Source organism: Periophthalmus magnuspinnatus, chromosome 13 (assembly GCF_009829125.3).
Source record: "Periophthalmus magnuspinnatus isolate fPerMag1 chromosome 13, fPerMag1.2.pri, whole genome shotgun sequence".
Classification (NCBI taxonomy): domain Eukaryota; kingdom Metazoa; phylum Chordata; class Actinopteri; order Gobiiformes; family Gobiidae; genus Periophthalmus; species Periophthalmus magnuspinnatus.
The window spans coordinates 31,352,051-31,369,668 of NC_047138.1; the positions used below are offsets into that span (position 1 = coordinate 31,352,051).

The 17,618-nt window shown below is 47.4% G+C and overlaps 1 protein-coding gene across 1 annotated transcript in view; it reads left to right on the forward strand.

Annotated features, from left to right (window-relative positions):
* Positions 1 to 1,581: 1,581 nt before the first annotated feature.
* sgsm2 (small G protein signaling modulator 2) overlaps positions 1,582 to 17,618 on the forward strand; it is a 50,340-nt gene continuing 34,303 nt past the window's right edge. Inside the window, exons 1-2 of the mRNA XM_055226319.1 lie at positions 1,582 to 1,641; positions 7,525 to 7,600. Coding sequence (XP_055082294.1) covers positions 1,582 to 1,641; positions 7,525 to 7,600 — 136 coding nt within the window. The remainder of the gene's footprint in view (positions 1,642 to 7,524; positions 7,601 to 17,618) is intronic.

Genomic DNA, 17,618 nt, shown 5'->3' on the forward strand with positions numbered 1-17,618 from the left:
TCCCCTCTGTCCTCTATCCCTCTATGTTTTCCTTTCTCTTTCCTCTCTCTGTCCGTGTCTCTGCTGTGAACTCTTTCCCCTTCCTGATTCTCTCTCTCTCCCCCTCTTTCTAACTGTTTTTCCTCCTTCTCTCTCTTTCCTCCCTCTCTCTTCCTCTGCATTTCTCCACTCCCCCTCTTCTTCCCTCTTTCCATCTCTCTCTCTCTGTATTTCTATTTCTCCACTCCTCTCTCTCATGTCTTCTTCTCTCTTTCCATCAATCTCTTTCTGTCTCTCTCTCCAAAGAGGATGTTCTCGCTCTTTCCGTCTTTACTCTTTCCCCCTCTCTCTCCTCCCCCACTCTTTCCCTCTCTCTGTCTATCCTCTCATCCACTCTCTTTCCTCTTTCTCTGTTCCTCTCTCCACTCTCTCTTTAAAGAGGGCGTTCCCTCTCTTCTCCTTCTCTCTCTCTAAAGAGGGTGTTCTCTGTCTCCTCTCTCTCTTCTCCTCCTCCCTCTTTCCCTCTATCTCTCTCCATAGTGGGCATTCCCTCTCCTCTCTCTTCCTCTCTCCTCTCTCTCCCCATAGTGGGCGTTCCCTCTCTCCTCTTTTCCTCTCTTTACTCTCTTCTTCCCTCCCTCTCTCGGCGTTCCCTCTCTCTCCTCTCTTTCTCTCCTCTTTTCTCCCTCTCTCTCTAAAGTGGGCGTTCCCTCTCTCTCCTCTCTTTCTCTCCTCTTTTCTCCCTCTCTCTCTAAAGTGGGCGTTCCCTCTCTCCTCTCTTTCTCTCTTCTTTTCTCCCTCTCTCTCTAAAGTGGGCGTTCCCTCTCTCTCCTCTCTCCTCTTTCTCTCCTCTTTTCTCCCTCTCTCTCTAAAGTGGGCGTTCCCTCTCTCTCCTCTCTCCTCTTTCTCTCCTCTTTCCTCCCTCTCTCTCTAAAGTGGGCGTTCCCTCTCTCTCCTCTCTTTCTCTCCTCTTTTCTCCCTCTCTCTAAAGTGGGCGTTCCCTCTCTCTCCTCTCTTTCTCTCCTCTTTTCTCCCTCTCTCTCTAAAGTGGGCGTTCCCTCTCTCCTCTCTTTCTCTCCTCTTTTCTCCCTCTCTCTCTAAAGTGGGCGTTCCCTCTCTCCTCTCTTTCTCTCCTCTTTTCTCCCTCTCTCTCTAAAGTGGGCGTTCCCTCTCTCCTCTCTCCTCTCTTTCTCTCCTCTTTCCTCCCTCTCTCTAAAGTGGGCGTTCCCTCTCTCCTCTTTCCTCTCTTTCTCTCCTCTTTCCTCCCTCTCTCTAAAGTGGGCGTTCCCTCTCTCCTCTCTTTCTCTCCTCTTTTCTCCCTCTCTCTCTAAAGTGGGCGTTCCCTCTCTCCTCTCTCCTCTCTTTCTCTCCTCTTTTCTCCCTCTCTCTAAAGTGGGCGTTCCCTCTCTGATGACGTCCGTTGCGTTGGGATCACGTCAGCGTCACTGAGGCTCCGGAGAGAGACACCGACCCCTCGCACCGAACCCGAGCCGAAGAGAGGAGCCCCGAGGCGGTCCGGACTGGCGGGCAGCACCGGGGCGGAGGAGCGGGCAGCCGCGCACCCTGAGCCCGGCCTGAGAGCACCTGAGAGCGGGCAGCAGCATGGAGGGCTCCGCGGAGGAAGAGTACAAGGAAAAACTATTATGGAGCGTCAAACGAGAGGTAGGCCACGGGAATGAAATGACACCGGAGGAAATGACACCGGGCACCGGGAAAATGTGACCGTGAGATGAACGGGAACCGTGAACTCGTTTAATGTTGAAGCCGTGAAATAAAAGCAGTTTGAGTCCGTGTTTATCGAGAATTTCACACCGCGGTGCACCTGTCTGCATATCCACAAGTGCTCCTCCGGCTCCTCCGGCTCCTGCGCGGCTCCTCCGGCTCCTCCGGCTCCTCCGGCTCCTGCGCGGCTCCTGCGCGGCTCCTCCGGCTCCTCCGGCTCCTCCGGCTCCTCCGGCTCCTGCGCGGCTCCTCCACGGCTCCTCCGGCTCTGACGTTAAACACGTGATAAATATGAGAGGAGAAAGTGGAGGTGAAATTATCGGTAAATCGACTAAGTGAGTTCAGAATGAGCGGTGCAACTAACGGTGATTTTGGTAATCGATTAATCTGGCGTTTATTCTATCAATTAATCGATTAGTTGTGTAAATTGCGGAAGAGCCGTGACTATGAATATTAAATAAATCTGAGGAAGAGCCGGAGAGATTCGTGAAGTTTATTTACATCCCACTGTTTGTGTCTGTGTCACGTGAACAGAACAGTGCTCTGAAGGGGAGGTGACTTAGCACAGAGAGCAAAGAGACTCAGAGCTTCAAAAACATGTTTATATGTTTATATGTTGTGTTTAATGCCCCATAGACGTAAATACTCCTCTTTACATGTGTGTCACATGTGTGTTAAATGTGTGTCACATGTGTGTTAAATGTGTGTTAAATGTGTGTTGTGTGTGTTACATGTGTGTTGTGTGTGTTGTGTGTGTTATGTGTGTGTTGTGTGTGTTGTGTGTGTGTTGTGTGTGTTGTGTGTGTTGTGTGTTACATGTGTGTCACATGTGTGTTAAATGTGTGTTACATGTGTTGTGTGTGTTGTGTGTGTTGTGTGTGTGTTGTGTGTGTTGTGTGTGTTATGTGTGTGTTGTGTGTTGTGTGTGTTACATGTGTGTCACATGTGTGTAATCCTCAGTGTGCAGTAGTTCACACTGGTCCATGTGTCTTATACATGTGAAACAGACACATCAGTATAAACAGATTCAGGACAGACTCATTTCTGTCTATGGGACTTTTTAGTATCGATTCCTGTGAAAAATGAGGATCTAGTTTCGATACTAGTTTTAGTATCGATTTGTGTCTGATTTTCGATTCTTTTGGCGACTCGAGTCCTGGTTTGAAGTGACTCAAACACTGTGCTCTGACATCATCACATTATGGTTATTATTGTTAATGTTATTATCATTATTATCATTATTATCATTTTTATTATTGTTGTCGTCGTGGGAGACTCGGCTGGTGGTATTTTTAGCCCAGTGTCACGCGTCAGGTCTGTGACGTGGAGGTTCTGATGTGGAAAGAGGCTGTTTAGAAACTGACGAGGTTTGACTAAACCAGGACTGAACCAGGACTAAACCGGGTCTAAACTGGGACTAAACCAGGACTAAACCAGGACTAAACCAGGACTAAACCAGGACTAAACCAGGGACTAAACCAGGACTAAACCAGGACTGAACCAGGACTAAACCAGGACTAAACCAGGACTGAACCAGGACTAAACCGGGTCTAAACCAGGACTGAACCAGGACTAAACCAGGACTAAACCAGGACTGAACCAGGACTAAACCGGGTCTAAACCAGGACTGAACCAGGACTAAACCAGGACTAAACCAGGACTGAACCAGGACTAAACCGGGTCTAAACCGGGTCTAAACCGGGACTAAACCAGGACTAAACCAGGACTAAACCAGGGACTAAACCAGGACTAAACCAGGACTAAACCAGGACTAAACCAGGACTAAACCAGGACTAAACCAGGACTGAACCAGGACTAAACCAGGACTAAACCAGGACTAAACCAGGACTAAACCAGGACTAAACCAGGACTAAACCAGGGACTAAACCAGGACTAAACCAGGACTAAACCAGGGCTAAACATGGACTGAACCAGGACTAAACCAGGGACTAAACCAGGGACTAAACCAGGACTAAACCAGGACTGAACCAGGACTAAACCGGGTCTAAACCAGGACTGAACCAGGACTAAACCAGGACTAAACCAGGACTGAACCAGGACTAAACCGGGTCTAAACCGGGTCTAAACTGGGACTAAACCAGGACTAAACCAGGACTAAACCAGGGCTAAACATGGACTGAACCAGGACTGAACCAGGGACTAAACCAGGGACTAAACCAGGACTAAACCAGGACTGAACCAGGACTAAACCGGGTCTAAACCGGGTCTAAACCGGGACTAAACCAGGACTAAACCAGGGACTAAACCAGGACTAAACCAGGACTAAACCAGGACTAAACCAGGACTAAACCAGGACTGAACCAGGACTAAACCAGGACTAAACCAGGACTAAACCAGGACTAAACCATCAGGACTAAACCAGGACTAAACCAGGACTAAACCAGGACTGAACCAGGACTAAACCAGGACTAAACCAGGACTAAACCAGGGACTAAACCAGGACTAAACCAGGACTAAACCAGGGCTAAACATGGACTGAACCAGGACTAAACCAGGGACTAAACCAGGGACTAAACCAGGACTAAACCAGGACTGAACCAGGACTAAACCAGGACTAAACCAGGACTGAACCAGGACTAAACCGGGTCTAAACCGGGTCTAAACTGGGACTAAACCAGGACTAAACCAGGACTAAACCAGGGCTAAACATGGACTGAACCAGGACTGAACCAGGGACTAAACCAGGGACTAAACCAGGACTAAACCAGGACTGAACCAGGACTGAACCAGGGACTAAACCAGGACTAAATCAGGACTAAACCAAGCAGAGGAGCAGAGGAGTTTGTGAATATTTGTTTTGTTGATTCTTAAACCACAGAGTCAGAGACATTACTCTCCATAAACTTCGTTCATTAAAAATTCATCAGACCAGACTAGAGACTAGACCAGAGACCGGACCAGAGACCGGACCAGAGACCGGACCAGAGACCGGACCAGAGACCGGATCTGAGACCGGACCAGGGACCTGATGTCATCTCTAACATTTACAGAGACATCTCCTCCTCATCACAGCAAAACGAAAACATTTAAAGTGGAGGTATTATGAAAATGTTAAATTGTTTGTCTCTTTCTCTCTTGTTCTAACACTGTTCCTCTTCACAAACACGTCTGAAGAGGATTTAGATGTCATCCATGTTTGAGTAATCTAGAGATCTCTCCTGGGCCCTATTCAAGCCCTCCTCACAGCCTGTAGGATTCTACACAAAGCTTAGTCCTAGTCCTGGTCTTGGTCTTGGTCCTAGTCCTGGTCTTGATCCTAGTCCTGGTCTTGGTACTGGTCTTGGTCCCGGTTCTGGTCTTGGTCTTGGTCCTGGTCTTAGTGCTGGTCCTGGTCTTAGTGCTGGTCCTGGTCTTAGTCCTGGTCATGGTCTTAGTTCTAGTCCTGGTCTTAGTGCTGGTCCTGGTCTTAGTCCTGGTCATGGTCTTAGTTCTAGTCCTGGTCTTGGTCCTGGTCTTAGTCCTGGTCTTGGTCCTGATCTTAGTCCAAGTTGTGGTCTTGGTCCTGGTCTTAGTCCTGGTCTTAGTCCTGGTCTTAGTCCTGGTCTTAGTCCTGGTCTTAGTCCTGGTCTTAATCCGAGTCCAGGTCCTGGTCTTAATCCCGGTTCGTGTCTGGATTTGGTTTGGTTTCAGATCGATGTCAAACCAAACCAACCAGAACAAACAGGATGGATCTGTGGTGTTTGCAGATGGAGCCTTTTGTCCCTCCGGGCTCCTGTAGTCTCACTGTACATTAGTGACATTTGAGCCGCCGCCGTATTTCTGCAGATTTAAATGTTAAAACAAAGACCTGGGCACAAACTGAGGCACTTTCAAAGTAAAACTGAGGCACTTTCAAAGTAAAACTGAGGCACTTTCAAAGTAAAACAGAGGGACTTTCAAAGTAAAACAGAGGCACTTTCAAAGTAAAACAGAGGGACTTTCAAAGTAAAACAGAGGGACTTTCAAAGTAAAACAGAGGGACTTTCAAAGTAAAACAGAGGGACTTTCAAAGTAAAACAGAGGGACTTTGAAATAAAACTTTGAAAGTACCAAAGTGAATATTAATACTGATGTGTTTTTTCGTTTAACGAGTGTAAGTAACAGGCCTCAGACGACTTTGTGAGGACCTTTTCCCCGTTCAAAACACTTAAATACTTAATCGCTATGGCGACAGAGGATGCCATAACTGCAGACATGAAGAATTAAACACATTTTAATGATGTTTTAAATGATTAAACCAGGACTAAACAAAGACCAAACCAGGACCAAACCAGGACCAAACCAGGACCAAACCAGGACCAAACCAGGACCGAATCAGGAATAAACCAGGACCAAACCAGGACTAAACAAAGACTAAACCAGGACCAAACCAGGACCAAACCAGGACTAAACCAGGACTCAAACACTTTTAAACCTGGACCTGTATATGAGATTATCCAGTGTGGTGTGAGGCTGTTGCATATGTGCTGCTGCTTCACCACTGAGCCGCACAGTGTTATTCATCTGAGATAAACCACGGGAAGAAAAGACCAGGGACAAAACGTCTGTGGTTTGACTTTTGTAAATCTGTGATGAACGACACTGAGACACAGGCTCATGTTTAAACCTACTGTTTAAATCAGGTGCACTGTCTCTTTAAGGCCCTCTCCTCTGTCGCCATGGCAACAGCTCCAGCTGACGTTAAGTCACATCCACCTCAGATTATATCAGAGAGAGAGAGGGAGGAGAGAGGAGGAGAGAGAGAGGAGGGAAGAAGAGAGAGAGGAGGGAAGAACAGAGAGAGAGAGGAGAGAAGAAGAGAGAGAGAGGAGGGAAGAAGAGAGGGGAGGGAGGAGAGAGGAGGAGAGAGAGGGAGAAGAGAGGAGGGAAGAAGAGAGGGGAGGGAGGAGAGAGGAGGGAAGAAGAGAGAGAGAAGAGGGAAGAAGAGAGGGGAGGGAAGAACAGAGAGAGGGGGAGGGAAGAAGAGAGAGAGAGGAGGGAAGAAGAGAGGGGAGGGAAGAACAGAGAGAGGGGGAGGGAAGAAGAGAGAGAGGGAGGAGAGAGGAGGAGAGAGAGGGAGAAGAGAGGAGGGAAGAAGAGAGGGGAGGGAGGAGAGAGAGCAGGGAAGAAGAGAGGGAGGAGAGAGAGCAGGGAAGAAGAGAGGGAGGAGAGAGGAGGGAAGAAGAGAGAGGGGGAGGAGAGAGGAGAGAAGAAGAGAGAGGAGGGAAGAAGAGAGAGAGAGGGAGGAGAGAGAGGAGGGAAGAAGAGAGAGAGGGGGAGGAGAAAGGAGAGAGGGAAGGGAGGGAGGAGAGAGAGGGAGAGAAAGAAGGGGAGAGAGAAAGCAAGAGAGAGGAGAGAGAGAAGGGAGGGGACAGAAGTCAGAAGAGAGAAGGGAGAGAGGGAGGGAGAAAAAGGGGGTAGAGAGAGGGAGGAAAGGAAGCGAAGGGGGAGAGAGAGGGAGGGAGGGAGGGGAGAGGGAGGCAGACTGAACAGAGAGGGGAAGAGGATGATGGGAGGGCATCTGACACACAGGGGAACATGAGGAGTCACCAGAGCATTAAATAGAATTTTCCCTCTAAAAATAAACAAAAAAATCAATAATGAACTGATCATGAGGACAAACACAGAACGAAACCCGGTCTAGTCCTGGTTTAGTCCTGGTTCAGTCCTGGTTTAGTCCTGGTTTAGTCCTGGTTTAGTCCTGGTTTAGTCCTGGTTTAGTCCTGGTTTAGTCCTGGTTTAGTCCTGGTTTAGTCCTGGTTTAGTCCTGGTTTAGTCCTGGTTTAGTCCTGGTTTAGTCCTGGTTTAGTCCTGGTTATGATCCTTATTTGTGATGTGTTTCAGGTGAAGCAGATCATGGAGGAGTCTGTGACCAAGAAGTTTGTCCACGAAGACAGCAGCCACATCATCGCCCTGTGCTGTAAGTACTACTACTACTACTACTACTACTACTACTACTACTACTACTACTACTACTACTACTACTACTACTACTACTACACAGTGAGAACACACAAACTCCACACACACACAGAGAACACGCAAACTGCAGTGATCGGGTGTAAATAAACTGTTGCTTGTTCTTCTCGTCCTCGGCCTGTGTCACTTTTACAGTGATTCATTTGTCAGACTAAATGAGCAGCTCCGTCTGCAGCCGCAAGCAGGGTTAAAGGGCCTGTGTCACTCTGTGCTCATGATGTTTCCACATCTCAATCAGACCTGGAGTTGTGTTTTGTTTCTTTCACATGTTTAACACACAGACCTGCACATTTAGGCGGAGTTCTTCCCTCAAACTGAAAACACTCTGTTCCACCTTGTGATGTCATCATGTGGTGATACAGGAAGTGCTCCACTGTGTTTTTAAACTCCATACAATGGTTAGAAGTCACTTTCTGTTGAAAAAGTGTTGCCCTCTGCCACTGATGGAAAAAGTGAGACTTGAAAAGTTTAAGAACCGTGTGTTAAACCATGAGTAAAGTCTGGACATGTTTTAGTCCCGGTTCAGTCCTGGTTTAGTCCTGGTTTAGTCCTGGTTTAGTCTCGGTTCAGTCCTGGTTTAGTCCCGGTTTAGTCCTGGTTTAGTCCTGGTTTAGTCCTGGTTTAGTCCTGGTTTAGTTTTATCAGATCCTTTTCAGAGAAACAGCAGTGACTCATCCACAGTCTCAGTGGAGTCCTCCAAACCTCTCCTCCCTCTCCCCGTCCCTCTCTCCCTGTCTACCCCTTTCTCTCTCTATTCCTCCTTCTCTCTCTCTTCTCCCTCTCTTTCCTGCATCTTCCTCTCCAGTCTTCTCTCTCCTCTGATCCCCTCTCTCCCTCATCCTCCTTTACTTTCACCGTCTCTATCGTTTCTGCCTCCCCCTCTCTTTCTCTTCTCTTCCTCTCCTCTTTTCTCTTTTGTTCTCTTTTTTTCACTCTTCTTCAGTGGTTGGTTCATTCTGGTGCAGTAGATTCTCTATTCACAGATTATTTGGTTTGTAAAAAGTTTAAAAGTTTTGACAATTTTCTCATTTCACAAATTTACCTGAATCTAGATTTATTATTATTATTACTACTATTACTACTACTACTACTACTATTACTACTACTACTACTACTACTACTGCATGACATTACTCTGCTTCTTTAACTGTTACTTCTACTTCCTCTTATTGCTTTTAGTACTTGTGCTACTGCTATTGTTACTTCAGTGTACTGTATCCTGGCAACGCTGTCAATCAAACCTGTTGCTAACGCTAACAGGAGCGACCTCGGGGACAGAAGGACCTGATTTGTCTGTTATTAATGTTCAGATCTTGATTTACAGACACAAAAGTGAAATAAAAATCCCAGGATCATGTAGAGTTAATATGAACATTTACTTCTTGTACTTCTAACTCTGGGAATAAAATCACTAAATCACAGGGAAATTATTTTAACTGTGATGTCATTAAACTGTGGCCTCATGGGAAATGTAGTCTCCTGTGTAGTACTGTGTAGTACTGTGTAGTACTGTGTAGTACTGTGTAGTACTGTGTAGTACTGTGTAGTACTGTGTAGTACTGTGTAGTACTGTGTAGTCCTGTGTAGTCCTGTGTAGTCTTCAGATCTGGTTTGAATCCTTCCTGAACCGGTCTGATCTCCTGAGTTTGAGGAGCTCTTGGTAAAGGTCGACGTGCTAACGATGTGCCGTGTTAGCGCTGGTGTTAGCGCCGTGCTAATGAACTCCTGACAGGTTTAGTCTGGAAGGAGAAGTTAGGAACGAGATTATTGATGAGAGGACTTTAAAGAGGAGTATTTACTTCTACGGGGTATTAAAGAGGAGGTATTTACTTCTGTGGCGTATTAACTGTGAAACATCACATATTTATATCCCCATGTTTCTTTTATTGTTTTGAAAATGCTAAATTAACCCAAAACAACGAACTATGATGTTTGTTTATTTATGTCTTGGTTTATTTGACAGGGACATTATTAGCATTGCTGCAAATGCACCAGAATTAGCCAAAAGGCTATTTTTGTTTATTTTGATTTTTTTTTTTTTTGCCGCTGTAAGTCTCTATTCCATTTGCTCTCTGTGCTAAGCCCCTCCCCCTTCAGAGCACTGTCACAACACAATCAGCTGCATCACACTAATGAAACTACTGCACATCACATCAGGTTTGTGAAGTCGTAGTGCACAGTTTTGTATCATGGTTTTGTATATTTATGTAGAGTTGTCGTATGGAGCATGGGTGATGTAGATGTGTGGGCGGAGCCTCGTACAGACTCGTACAGCTAAACATGAGGAGGGTTCAAATAGGGACATTATCAAAGAATGTGAAAGCAAAAAAGTGTGAGTGTTTTTAATTATCACTATGATTTTAAAATCAGTGGTGTCGAGCCGAATTAAACTGTGAGGACTAAACCAGGTCTAAACCAGGTCTAAACCAGGACTAAACCAGGTCTAAACCAGGTCTAAACCAGGTCTAAACCAGGTCTAAACCGGGTCTAAACCGGGTCTAAACCGGGTCTAAACCAGGTCTAAACCGGGACTAATCCAGGTCTAAACCAGGACTAAACCAGGACTAAACCAGGTCTAAACCAGGTCTAAACCAGGACTAAACCAGGACTAAACCAGGTCTAAACCAGGTCTAAACCAGGTCTAAACCAGGTCTAAACCAGGTCTGAACCGGGACTAAACCAGGTCTAAACCAGGTCTAAACCAGGTCTGAACCGGGACTAAACCAGGTCTAAACCAGGTCTAATCCAGGTCTAAACTAGGACTAAACCAGGTCTAAACCAGGTCTAAACCAGGTCTAAACCAGGGTCTCGTTGAGTCCACACGTCAGATCAGGTCTCCCTGTCAGAGTCGTCTCCATGGAAACGCAGGATTCAGAGACTAAACGCACTTCCCAGAAAAACGATAAATTTAGAAACAGACCCCCCCATCTCCCCCCCTCCTTCTCTCCTTCTCTCCTTCTCTGTCTCTCTCCTCTTCCCTCTTTCTCTTACCTCCCTTCCTCCCTGTCTCCCTTTGTTTCTCCTCCCTTCTGTCTCTTTTTCACTCCTTCTTGTTCTCTCTCTCCTTCCTTCCTCTCTCATCCCTCTCTCCGCACCTCCTCTCTCTCTCTCATCCCTCTCTCCACACCTCCTCTCTCCCTCTCTCTCTCCATCAGTGACGTCATGTGTCAGGTCGTCTTCTTCTTTCTGCAGATGGTGCTTGTACAGCCGGTCCTGTCATTTAAATGTTCCCTCTGTCACTTTTCCTCGTCTCCATGGAGATGCTAACGCCTCGTCTGTCCATCTTCCATCTATTCTGTTTGCCTCGATAAACGTGAGCCGGACAACCTCTCCACAGATCTGATGTGTAAACTCGCCGTAGTGGTTGAAACCTGCTCGTCTCCATGGAGATCGGTTTAATGCCATACTGGAACATTTCAGTCAAAACAGTAACATCTCCGGAGACGAACAGCAGGTGGCAGTCTCACCATTTAGGCACAAACTCTTGAGAATCCGTCTCGTTCGGCTCCGACTGAAGCGTTTACGTGTGACAGGAAACGGACCAATCACAGAGCGGCGCTGAGGTTTGGGCGGAGCCAGCGTCGAACGAACCAAAACAAAGATGGCGGCGCTGACAGATACCGGAGCTGTTTGTTTAGTCTGAGATGTGCAGAAGAAGAAGAACTTTGAGCTTTTGTGGAGGGAAAGACGTCAGGACTTTTCTCTAAACTGGATTTAATTTAAAGTTAGATTTTTTTTTCTCGACCAATCAGAGTGAAGCGTCGGTTTGAACGCTCCAATCAGGTTCTGATCGATTTGCGTTCAGATCGATGATGTGTTTAACTCAGACGCTGCTCATGAGTCTGCAGAGAGCCAGGTTAACAAGCTCGACTCTTCTCTACAAATGTTACTTAATGCTCCTTTAATAAATGCAAGATATATGAGGTTAAAGCCACACTGTGAAACATTCCAGGGGTTTCCATAGAGACGCCACACCAGAAGAGTTCAGTGCAGTGTATTTGAATAAAAGTGTCATACTAAAGTCGCTGTGTTCCTCCCAGTCAAACATGGAGCTAATCCTGAAGTTAGCATCACTGTTAGCGCTGTTAGCACTGTTAGCATTAGCGGCTAATCCCTTCGCTCAGGGCGAGGTCGCTCTGACACCATTAAACTTTTACTCTCCTCACATTCAACAAAGAACTGTGACTCTCCCCCTCTATCTCTCCTCCCTCTCCTCCCTTTCATCCTCGCTCCTCCTCCCCCTCTCTCATTTCCTCTCCTCCTCTCACTCTGTCTCCTCTCTCTCCTCTCTCTCCTCTCTCTCTCCTCTCCTCCTCCCCTCTCTGTCTCTCTCTCTGTCACCTCCTCCTCTCTTCTCCCTCTCTCCTCCTCTCTCTCGCTCCTTCTCTCTCCTCCCTCTCCTCCTCTCTCCCTCTGTCCTCCTTGCTCTCGCTCCTTCTCCCTCCTCCCTCTCCTCTCTCTCCTCCTCTCTTTCGCTCCTTCTCTCTCCTCCCTCTCCTCCTCTCTTCTCCCTCTCTCCTCCTCTCTCTCCTCCTCTCTCTCGCTCCTTCTCTCTCCTCCCTCTCCTCTCTCTCCTCCTCTCTCTCACTCCTTCTCTCTCCTCCCTCTCCTCTCTCTCCTCCTCTCTCTCACTCCTTCTCTCTCCTCCCCTCTCTGTCTCTCTCTCTGTCACCTCCTCCTCTCTTCTCCCTCTCTCCTCCTCTCTCTCGCTCCTTCTCTCTCCTCCCTCTCCTCTCTCTCCTCCTCTCTCTCACTCCTCTCTCCTCCCTCTCTGTCTCTCTCTCTGTCACCTCCTCCTCTCTTCTCCCTCTCTCCTCCTCCCTCTCTGCTCCTCTCTCTCTTCTCCCTCTCTCCTCCTCCTCCTCCTCCCTCTGTCTCTCTCTCTGTCGCCTCCTCCTCTCTTCTCCCTCTCTCCTCCTCCCTCTCTGCTCCTCTCTCTCTTCTCCCTCTCTCCTCCTCCTCCTCTCGTCCTTGTTCCTGTGACTCACTCTCTTATTATCCTCTTTTATCCTCTGTTCTTGAGCCTTTCATTCATATTAAAGATTCATTCTGGAACTTTTACTCAGCGCCTCGTGACATCACTACAGTCTATCGGCCAATCAGACGAAAGCCCTGGACCTGAGTGTTCGATTTAATGGTAAAAAGTGTCTCACCCCAGCGCAGATGCATTGTATAAGAATCAGGAAGTGCGCTGTTAGCATGCTAGTATTTACAAACCTCTGCTTATAAAAGTGCTTATGAAGTCATCTTGGTGAGTAATTAGGATGCTCAGAACACAAGATAAGCGAGGAGTTACTTTGGACCACTGCAGACTGTTTAAAATGACCTACATACCTATCTCCATGGAGACGCGCGAGCTACAGGTCAGATCTGTGGAGAGGCGACCCCACTCACATTTATTACAACATGTTTTTCAGGGTATTCCTTAGCCATACAACCACTGTAACTGAATAAACGCTATGGAGACAGTTCAAGTTTAATGCAATACTGTGGAACATTTTAGACAAAGCTATAACATCTCTATGGAGACGAGCAGGTGATAAACTCATGTCAGTAAAGTTACACAGTGCAGCTTTAATACAACAGTTTTAAATGGATCTTAAAGTCGCAGAACCAGGTCGAATGCTGATGGTGGTGTTACTTCACCTCGGCCTAACGCGCTGGAAAAGATACGGATGTGGTCACCATGGCGACACAGATGACCTCTTGACCTCTGCACCCCCCCTACCCCCCGCCGCCCCCCCCCCCCCCCCCCTCCCTCTTCTCCTCCCACGTCCAGGTAAAAATAGACCCCGGGCCGTGAGAACGAGCAAACGATCTATAAAGGATTATCCTGCCTCCTCCCTCTCACCAGGAGGTCGTGGGTTCGACTCCTGATGTCTCTGAGTGCAGTGCTGCTGTGGCAGAGTGGTTAGCCTGTCTGGGAGGGAGGTTGTGGGTTAGATTCCTGTGAATGGGCTGTTACTACGTCCCGTCTGGTGGGTGAGTCACACTTTAGATGCAGAGGATTCATCATGTACTGCTTAAAAGAGATATTTATAGAACTAAAGCAGGACTAAAACAGGACTAAACCAGGACTAAACCAGGTCTAAAACTGGACTAAACCAGGACTAAAGCAGGACTAAACCAGGTCTAAAACTGGACTAAACCAGGACTGAACCAGGACTAAACCAGGACTAAACCAGGTCTAAAACTGGACTAAACCAGGACTAAACCGGGACTGAACTGAGACTAAACCAGGACTAAACCAGGACTAAACCAGGACTAAACCAGGACTAAACCAGGACCAAACTGCAGGCTCAGTGGTTAAACCAGGTGCACACTGGTCTGTGTCTTATACAGAGACACATCAGTATAAACAGATTGGGACTTTTGTGTAGTTTCAGTACCAGGTTTAGTCTTGATTAATGTCTGATTTTGTACATTTGACGGCTCTAGTGTGTGTGTTGGTGGTTGCAGGGCCGACGGTGCAGATGGGCAGCCTCACGTCTGTCAGTCTGCCCCAGGGCAGCTGTGACTATAATCGTGTCTTACACCAGTGAACGACTGACACGGAGTATGTGACAGGAGCTACATCCAGAGTGTTATTACTGCTCCTCTCTGCTCCTGTCTGCTCCTCTCTCCTCCTCTCTCCTCCTGTCTGCTCCTGTCTGCTCCTCTCTCCTCCTCTCTCCTCCTGTCTGCTCCTGTCTCCTCCTCTCTCCTCCTCTCTCCTCCTCTCTCCTCCTCTCTGCTCCTGTCTCCTCCTGTCTGCTCCTCTCTGCTCCTCTCTCCTCCTGTCTGCTCCTCTCTCCTCCTGTCTCCTCCTGTCTCCTCCTCTCTCCTCCTCTCTGCTCCTGTCTCCTCCTCTCTCCTCCTCTCTGCTCCTCTCTCCTCCTGTCTCCTCCTCTCTCCTCCTCTCTCCTCCTCTCTGCTCCTGTCTCCTCCTGTCTGCTCCTCTCTGCTCCTCTCTCCTCCTCTCTCCTCCTGTCTCCTCCTCTCTCCTCCTCTCTGCTCCTCTCTCCTCCTCTCTCCTCCTCTCTGCTCCTGTCTCCTCCTGTCTGCTCCTCTCTGCTCCTCTCTCCTCCTCTCTCCTCCTGTCTCCTCCTCTCTCCTCCTGTCTCCTCCTGTCTCCTCCTCTCTCCTCCTCTCTGCTCCTGTCTCCTCCTCTCTCCTCCTCTCTGCTCCTCTCTCCTCCTGTCTCCTCCTCTCTCCTCCTCTCTCCTCCTCTCTGCTCCTGTCTCCTCCTGTCTGCTCCTCTCTGCTCCTCTCTCCTCCTCTCTCCTCCTCTCTGCTCCTCTCTCCTCCTCTCTCCTCCTCTCTGCTCCTCTCTCCTCCTGTCTGCTCCTCTCTCCTCCTCTCTGCTCCTCTCTCCTCCTGTCTCCTCCTGTCTCCTCCTCTCTCCTCCTGTCTGCTCCTCTCTCTTGTCTGATCAGTTCATAAACTGCTCCTCTGCTGCAGACTTCACTGTGACATGTTTATTATCCAGATAAACACTGGTCCTGATTTGTTCAGAGAATAAACAGCAATAAAAGACACACACACACGCTCATACACACACACACACACACACACACCCCGACGCACTCATACAGACAGACACACTCATACACACACACTTATACACACACTTATACAGATGGACACACAGCAGCGTCGAGCGCAAAGAGAGAAGAGAAAGATTAAACTCATCCATCAACACAAACACACACACACACACACATAATACACAAACACACACATACACACACACATAATACACACTCACGCATACACACACACATAATACATACACACTCACACACTGATAATACACACTGTAGGGATGGGACGATATTAAAATTTAGACTCACGATTATTGTGACCAAAATAATCATTATTAACGATATTATCACGATAATTATTAACTTATTAATGTTCCGCCCGGGCCTATTTTACAACTTTACAGCAACGCACATACACAACTGCATCACACACACAAGCTACACATTAAATAAAAGCTACGGCGCTCGTTTTTCCAAATATTCCAAACATTTACACCTCGAATCACCACAGTGCTGACAGGAAAGACGTTTTTACAGAAAAGTCAAAAATGTGAATCTGGACTTCACTTACCTTTGAGGCTCTGGTTCTGTCAAACATCAACATATTCACACAAAGTTGGTCTCATTTGTTCCGTAAAGGTCCAGAGAATATAATCCAGTCAAGAAATTATGTCCACAAATAAGATCCTCCATGTCCAATCTGCTGCAATTATTCCAAACATGAAATCTGCTCTGTCACTTTTTTTGCATTTTTTCTGTCGATTTCAGACATAATAAACTTCTGACAGCACCAACTTTGTTCCTCAGCGCTAAACACACGTCTTAGCTTCTGACTGACACCAGTGTTGTTCTGTAAGGTGGGGGTTGTGGGTTACCGGAGCCCCAGACAGTGAATCAGTGCTACAGATGAAAGTTTACACTCTCCCCCTTTTAGAATCAAGCAGTTACATTTCACACGTTTAGTGACATTTTCCCCTTACAGCCAATGAGCAGAGGAACACAACGACGTATCACCTGTCACAGTTTTCTCTAAACAGACGGTGAAAGTTGCGAAAGTTGTTTTATTCTGCAGTTTGTGTTACTGCAGGTAAAAATATAAGATGTTCACACAGCGTCTCATCTGTGCACATGGGGGAGGTTATAGGTTCAGATTAATTCACGATTCACGCTGCAGCAAACTGTGCAATCAGCTGTGCCAAATGCTGTTCAGCTAGTGCTAACCTAGCGATAGCAAAGTCGACACAAAGACGTACCATTATTCACACAAATCCAAACGGACACAAACCACATTCAGTCGTGTATTTCTCGCGGCGTGTTACTTACGATGGAGATTTTCGGCTCAAGTTTGTCAAACGATGCAGATGTTTGTGTCGTAAATGTGCGCGTTAGTTGCTCGTTTAAGTTGCTGGCGTTTGCCGTCAGAGCCGTATCTTTTTTTTTCCTGCAGATCCGGTGGCTCATCTCGTTGGTCTTATTTTTCAAATCCATAATAATTCCACATATCAGACTTCACCTTCTTGAGTTTAGGATATAAATGTGTGGAGTCATCGGGCTCCAGATCCACTGCTCACGAGCCACGAGCCACGAGCCACGAGCCACCATCCCCAGTTCAGAACAGGCACAGACGCAAACAAGTGTCGCCGCTATGACAGAGCGCCCCCTGGTGGACAAACACCACAACTAACATCTACACATTTTAAACTAGTAAAGTGAGTCTGGTGCTGTGAAGGTGATATAACTGTGTGTGATCATCACGAGTATTAAAAATGCCACAAACCATTAATTGTGGACTTTTTTTTATCACGATTAGCGACATCGCCCCATCCCTACTCCAGAGAAAAAAGGCATAAAAATGAAGAAAAAAACCACATATAAGTCGGTACACACACACACATACAAACACTTACACACACACACACATACACACACACATACACACACCCCTACACGCACACACACACCCACACCCCCCTACACACCCCGACATACACACACACACATGAGTGACTGTGACTGACCCACAGGTGTGACCCTGGGCTCCTGAGGACAAGGAGCTGGGTCTGCATTTGACCCGTCCTCAGTGTGTCTGGGTTAAACCTGGGCCAGAGTACCCGCCTGGAGGATTACTGTGGAGTGCACAGACACAGGCAGAACATGCAGACTCAGATCGTCTTTAGCCTCATTTAATCTGCTTCTGTCACTGTTGGAGTCGACGAGGCTCAGAATCGTTTCTTTAATGAACCGGGTTTAAATCAGTCCGTTACCGTGGAAACACTCAGCCTCAGCCGAGCGCGTGGGGAACTCCCGAGACGCTTCCTCCTCTCGCTCTCTCTCTCTGTCTCTCTCCCTTCTCTCCTCTCTTTCTCTCTCTCTCCTATCTCTCTGTCTCTTCTCTCTCTTCTGTCTCTCCTTACTCGCTCTTGTCTCTCTCTCTTC